General features: G+C 47.3%; 1 protein-coding gene across 1 annotated transcript; it reads left to right on the forward strand.

Annotated features, from left to right (window-relative positions):
• The first annotated feature begins 3,009 nt into the window (after positions 1-3,009).
• On the forward strand, positions 3,010-5,889 carry LOC121595219. Its single transcript, XM_041918990.1, has 6 exons — positions 3,010-3,923; positions 4,123-4,331; positions 4,410-4,545; positions 4,637-4,902; positions 4,986-5,121; positions 5,185-5,889. Exons 1-6 carry the CDS (start codon positions 3,788-3,790, stop codon positions 5,301-5,303), a joined length of 1,002 nt encoding a protein of 333 aa, XP_041774924.1. The 5' UTR covers positions 3,010-3,787; the 3' UTR covers positions 5,304-5,889.
• Positions 5,890-6,357: the final 468 nt, after the last annotated feature.

Genomic DNA, 6,357 nt, shown 5'->3' on the forward strand with positions numbered 1-6,357 from the left:
TGTAATACCCTTCTGCTAGCCATCTCACGAGTGAATGTATGCATTTTCTCAAAAAGACGAACACGACTCGACGCACTAAATCTGCCGCTCTTTGACCATCAAATACGGCGCGTAAATCGCATGACACTTCAATGGAAAGAACGTTGTTATACTGATCAGCCACGAACTACGCTGCACTCCAAGGCCCGGAAAGATGATCTTACTGTGCACGGCTCAATCATCATCGATTATTGCTGCGTGCGGAGCGGAGTCACAGAGCGGGTAGAAGTAATTTGTTTCCTACGGGGTTTTTTAAGAAGCCAACGGATACATCCAACCCCGCTGCCGTAGATGGGCTTCCGGGCACCCACACTTCATGGGAACAAACAAGTGACAAAATGATGGTACTTCTTACTCCCACCAAACCAACGCCTCACGCCCCGTGCTCATCGTGCATCGTGGGCCGCAGATGTCATTTTTTTTTTTCGGGCGTTCTCAAGCATCAGAAACACTCTGCAAACAAGATCGGTTCGGGTTAAATTGAAAACGCAGCACTCCAAAAGCCGTCAGCAGCGACACAGAGCACCAAAGAAAGAAGCAAGAAGGCAAAGGATTGTACAACAAAAAAAAATGCTCATGCTCAACGAATTGTTCGAAAAGAAAATGAAACACTATACACCACACTCACTGTGTGCAGCAAACAGTTTCAATTGTTGGTCGCCCGCTGCAACAAATTGATGCCGCGTCTCGGCGGCACCATCGCCACACACCCCCAGCCTACTAACAACGCACCAAAACGCATCAGTGATTAATTGGTGTTGTTTGGTCTGTGCGTTCACATGGCCGGGCCTGTTTCCTGGTACGCCATGACAACGCACAAAGTATGTACACTATTTGGTTAAGAAGCATGTTCCGCGACTTTGCGATACGCTGGGCAAGTCCAGTGCAAATCGCCAATCTTCAGGCCACGATGATGGCCCGGAGGCAACGAATCGGTCACACAAATGCTCGACAAATACTACATCATACCAACTGCTGCTGCTACTGCTGCTTTTGCTACCTGCCTACGCCACGCTCCACGACATTGGGAAAATCCCGCCTACTTGTGTGAGAGAGGTTTTAAGGACCCAATTTAAAAACTTCGCGTTTTGTTTTCCACTCCTTGGCACGCGCTTTGTATACTTGCCATAGGCGGGCAAGGTACTTGCGCTTACCCTCCCACTCCTTAACTCCGGTGACGCTGAAGGGCTTCCACCACCAGGTTGGCGAGCAAAACGAGCACATCCAAATCGTATGGCAATGGCAGTTCGCTGACGATCTGCACCGAAACTTCTCCAAGGTCTAAGTCGTTACCCGTGTTCGGTGTGTTGCTTCAAGAGGCATTTATTAAGAGCGCGCCTCATCCTCGAGATTATTGAGATTTACGCGATCGGTCCCGCAAATCGCTGTAGTTAGGAATTGGCCATAAATAACACGTTGTTGCGCTGTTGTGTTGCTGCACAAAGAAACCCCAGCCCCAGACGGGGCTCATAAGCATAACGCTCCAGCCCCACCAACCGCCACCAACCCCGCACCAAGCGAGTAACTGTGGCTAATTGAAAATATCCCTGTTTACACGACGCTCGCGCCATTGTTTGCATTGCTTTTCTTGACAAGCTGAAAATGTTCGTGCAGACATGTGTGGTACCAACCCCCTCCCCACGGGACGGAACGGGAAACGCGCCACACACACGCAGCCACGGGACACACGGCAGCCGGGCAGCCGGGCAATAAACATAACGGATTGCGAATCGGCAGCATTGAACATTTAGACGTGAATAATTAATTGCAAAAACACTCTCCCCCCCACCGCTCAAGTACGCTCAAGTCCTGTTTGCCCCTGTGGTGCCCCTTGCGTGGTTCAGTTAGTTTAACGATTATGGGATTTTTCTTCCCAAACTCCCAACCACGGCTAATGTGTATGTAGCTCTTCAATAGTTTGTTGCCAAACGCATTGAAACATTGAGCTTTGGCTGTGCTGACGCTTTATTTAGCGACCGCTGTCCGCATGGTAATCTACTCGGATTAAGTCAATTCCAGCTGTCCAAGTATGAACACGAGCTTCATCGAGCCAATTGAACGAAATTTTGAAAACAAATCGATCAGCGTGTGTTAAACCAGCGATAGAACATATATGAGCTAACTAACCAATCCATTTGGAATTGGTTTCGGCGACATTGATGTCAAAATGTGTCCCCGAAACACGAACCTCCGTGACATCATGTTGCCTGCTGCTCTCAAAAATAGAACGCTTCCCTTCTTTCCAGCCTTTTGAGTCATCAATATGTACGGAACCACCAACCAACCGCTCGCATGATCGCATAATGCGTGTCTAATCGATTATTTGCGCTGCTCGCGCTCGGTTCCATACGCCGCCATTAGGCTACCTACTGCTACTCCCTGAACCACCACCCACCCCCGCCAAGCCGTACCAGAAAATGGATCTTTTTCTTGCGTTCGACCAGACGCACCCGAGAAGGCCGCGGAAGCACAGAGAAAAATGAATTATTTCGTACCAATTCTGGGGCCACCAGCGTCATAATGCGTGCCCACCAAACAACACCCATCAGTCTGCCGGCAAAGGGAGTGTGACAACCCGCCAAACAAATCGTTTGAACCGGTTGCACACACTGTCGCTGACTGCAGTCCCCACCGGCAGTGGTCGCCACTATTGGAAACCATACCCAAAAAAAAACAACCCCTCAATGCTCCCCGTGACGCATGCTCCACCACACTCATTTGTGAGCCCCATCGTGTGTGTGTGTGTTCGGTGACAAAGATACATAATTTAGTACGCCAAAAAATGAACCTAAAATCGTATCGTAAATACTCATCCCCGCGGCCCGTGTGCCGCATTAAAAACGCGCGTTTCGAGTGACCAGTACTTGGACCTTGAGCAGAAGAAGGCTAGAACAACATCACAACATCACGTCCAGGGGTCCCTGCTGTATGCTAAGGACTCTTCCCGCACATCGAAGCAACCCTCCTCACACACAAACACACACACGATGCAGTCAGTAATCGGCTAAAGGGGCAAAGGGCTCTAGAGCGTGCTTTTGTTACGCTTCGGTTCCTCTCGGCGAGGGACAGAAAGCGCGGCTGCCTACTGCTGTTTCGTTCTTGCGCCCGTTCGCATTGGGTCGCATTCGCTCCAGCTGACACGCATCGCGAGTGTGTGTGGGAGTTTATGACGCGGCCGCAGAACCAAATCGAGCGTGCACACGAGAGCGAGAATTACGCTCACTTTCCACAGCGGGGCCCGAAGTCGGCCACATCGGCCACCCGAATGCCGAGGAGCTGCGAGTTGCGTGCGGTACCGTTCAACTTCATCACAATTGCTCTGACTTTGCCTGTGGTCGCCCGTGTCTCGGGGACATTGGATGTGGCTTCCCGTATTCGCGTTGGTGGTGGAAGACAGTTTCGCGTTTCGGTTCTAATTACCGGGTTCGATTCACCTAAAAAAGTTCGATTCGACACAGGATTCTGTATGCAAGCTCGTAAAGTGGTATTCAAAACGGATAAGTGCAATATTGTGTAAAGGAAACGAGAGTGTGCTAGCGTGAAAATGTCAAACTGAACTCTAATCCCAGTGAGTTAACCAACGCCTCCTTGGACCTCCGTAAACTCGCGATGGATCGCCCGAATCGCACTCGAAGGCAACGAGTGATTATCCGAAGGATTATGTGATGATGATGATGATGATGGCGGCCAATGATTAACCGATCCTCAACATTTGTACCGAGATATATACAAGTAGTGTGGCGTTATTATGTATGAACAACAATTGCCGGTGTCGATCGCTGACTGGTTTGCTTTCCCGATGGTGAGGCACGCTACTACTGCCAGCTGCAAAAAGTATGGAGTGTTGATTTTATGGATCATTTTTCTGCTGTCAATCATTGAAGGTGAGAGAGACTACAACAGACATCTGGTGGTGTTAGCTAATGTGTTGATTTTGTCGTATGAAATAATCGTCAACGACTAGCTGGTGCTTGTTCCCACGCCCCAAAACTGCGATTTTCTACGAAAGTTCAATATCAAATCGCTTTCCATTGAATTCAACTTTTTTATAACGTTTATTTTTAACACGCCACCACGTTGCAGATTATGCGCTGGCCATTAAGCTGACCGAAGTGCGAGTTCCCAAACACGCAATCCGAGGTCAGGACGTCATGCTCGAGTGCCACTATGATATGGAAGGTGAAGCCCTGTACTCCGTAAAGTGGTACAAGGATGGGCGAGAGTTTTATCGCTACGTGCCACGGGACGATCCTCCGCAACAGACCTTCCCAGTGGAAGGTATTACGGTGAATGTACGTGTTTCCTAAACTTTCCACCCCCTAGCATTCCACTTAATTGCCTTTTATTCGCCTCTTTGCGCGGCGGCACAGGTGCAAAACTCTACCAACAGTCACGTGATGCTGGAGTCCATCAACTTGTTCTCTAGCGGCAAATATCGGTGCGAAGCATCGGCGGAAGCGCCTTCCTTTCAAACCGTCGCCGAGAACGGCGAAATGATGGTGGTCGGTGAGTAAGGCAACTACTACCCTTTCCTTTAGCACCTATATAGCTATCTCAGTGATCATCGTTAATGGGCTGATGTGTGTGTCATCCACAGTGCTGCCAGAGTCAGATCCCGTCATATCCGGGGGAAGGCTCCGGTACCAGATCGGTGATCTTGTCCGAATCAATTGTACCTCGCCACGATCAAAACCAGCTGCCCGGCTGGCGTGGTACATTAACGATGAACTGGCCAACCCGGCGTACGTTCAACACTATCCAACAATAGTTTCTCTCGCACCGGATCATCTAGAGACTTCATTATTGGGGTTGGAATTTAATATCAAGCCCAAACATTTCCGCCGAGGGGACCTGAAGCTAAAGGTGCGTGTTCTGCTTGGACAAAGTAAAAGGTATTCAACTGTTGAAACACAGCCATGCTCATTACTCGCTCTCGTCTCGTTCAGTGTCTGGCTACCATATCAACCGTCTACTGGAAAAGCAACGAGAACAGCATGGAAAACGACAGACCCCAAAAGGTTCCCATTCTAGAGTCACGCAAATCCGGCCTCTCTTCTGCTAGCCGGGCGGATAGAGTACAAGGTAATAGCTAATGATCGCCCCAGGATCTTCCTGTCTTATCAATCCGCTTTTCTCTGTTTTTAGCAAACAACGGAGTTTCCTCGCATCAAGTCCCTGCCCAAACCTCTCTGGCGACCATCATCATCCTAAGCGTTTGGTTCACTCTGCTTAACACAGTCCAAATCTGCTTCAGTGCACGGTAACTGTACTTACATACCACTCAAATCAAACCAAACGGTTAATTGCTTCAGCTGCAGAAACAATTCATTCTGCATTCTGTACTCACAATGGCACAATGAATTTGCAGACAGTCGCTGATACGCAAGAAGCAGTTCCAACAGTTCCTTACAGAATCCCAGGATGGTGGGTGTTATCGTTCTTATGAGTAAAAAAAAAATAAATTTAAAATCCACTGCCTTGCATAGCGAGAAACTCTGCCAACACTCTCCCAATATCTTGGTCCATCATATTGTACATAAGCAGCGCACACACACAAACATCTACTGCACGTACTTCTTCAGCTTTAAAGTGAAATCTATTTCCACTACCCCCGTGTTAATGGGTCGAGAGAGGAAAACGAAAATATTATGAAAAACTTGTGTCACACAAGCTCAAAGGTGAGGTGTATATTCAGGTTGTATCGTACCGCAAAGACTTTAAGGTAATGTTTAGAAGAATGCTACCGGAATCGTTTCGATCGGAATGCCAAATGTATTTATGAAAATCAGTTGAATATAAGAAACGCGTAACAAAGAGTAATGATAATATAGAACGAAACCTTTAACTTTCTATATTTCTCAACAGCACCAGTGAAGGATGAACTTTCTACTGATATATCACAATACTATCATTAAATTACTGTTACAATAAACAACGCAAAATCCAAACAAAGATCGTTTCCTACCCAGATTGTACCATTGTACTGCCCAGTTGCAGGGTAAAAAATGTAATGCAAAACACCTTTCTTTGAAAAGGTTTTGCTAAATTTGAATGTATTATTCGTCTGTTTTGTAAAATAAAAACTATTTTTACGTAAAAAGGCTATATTTTGTGAATACATCGATGAATCTTCCATCTGTAAAAGAGAAAGAGTTTAAATGTATTTGGCAAAACAGTAACTTCTGGGACTACTTAGAACTGTTGCTTCATAGTATCGTTTAAAAGGCATATACGTGGTAATTGTCCATTCCACCGTTTGGCCGTTTTGTACGACACTTTGAAGCAGCTTTTCTTAGCACCTCCAGAATGTGGTAAGTA

This window comes from Anopheles merus, chromosome 3R (assembly GCF_017562075.2).
Source record: "Anopheles merus strain MAF chromosome 3R, AmerM5.1, whole genome shotgun sequence".
NCBI lineage: Eukaryota > Metazoa > Arthropoda > Insecta > Diptera > Culicidae > Anopheles > Anopheles merus.

Coding starts and splice junctions, on each gene's coding strand:
- LOC121595219 (XM_041918990.1), top strand. CDS start 3,788: ATGTATGAACAACAATTGCCGGTGTCGATCGCTGACTGGTTTGCTTTC. Junction 3,924..4,122: donor TCTGCTGTCAATCATTGAAG/GTGAGAGAGACT, acceptor ACCACGTTGCAG/ATTATGCGCTGGCCATTAAG. Junction 4,332..4,409: donor TGGAAGGTATTACGGTGAAT/GTACGTGTTTCC, acceptor GCGGCGGCACAG/GTGCAAAACTCTACCAACAG.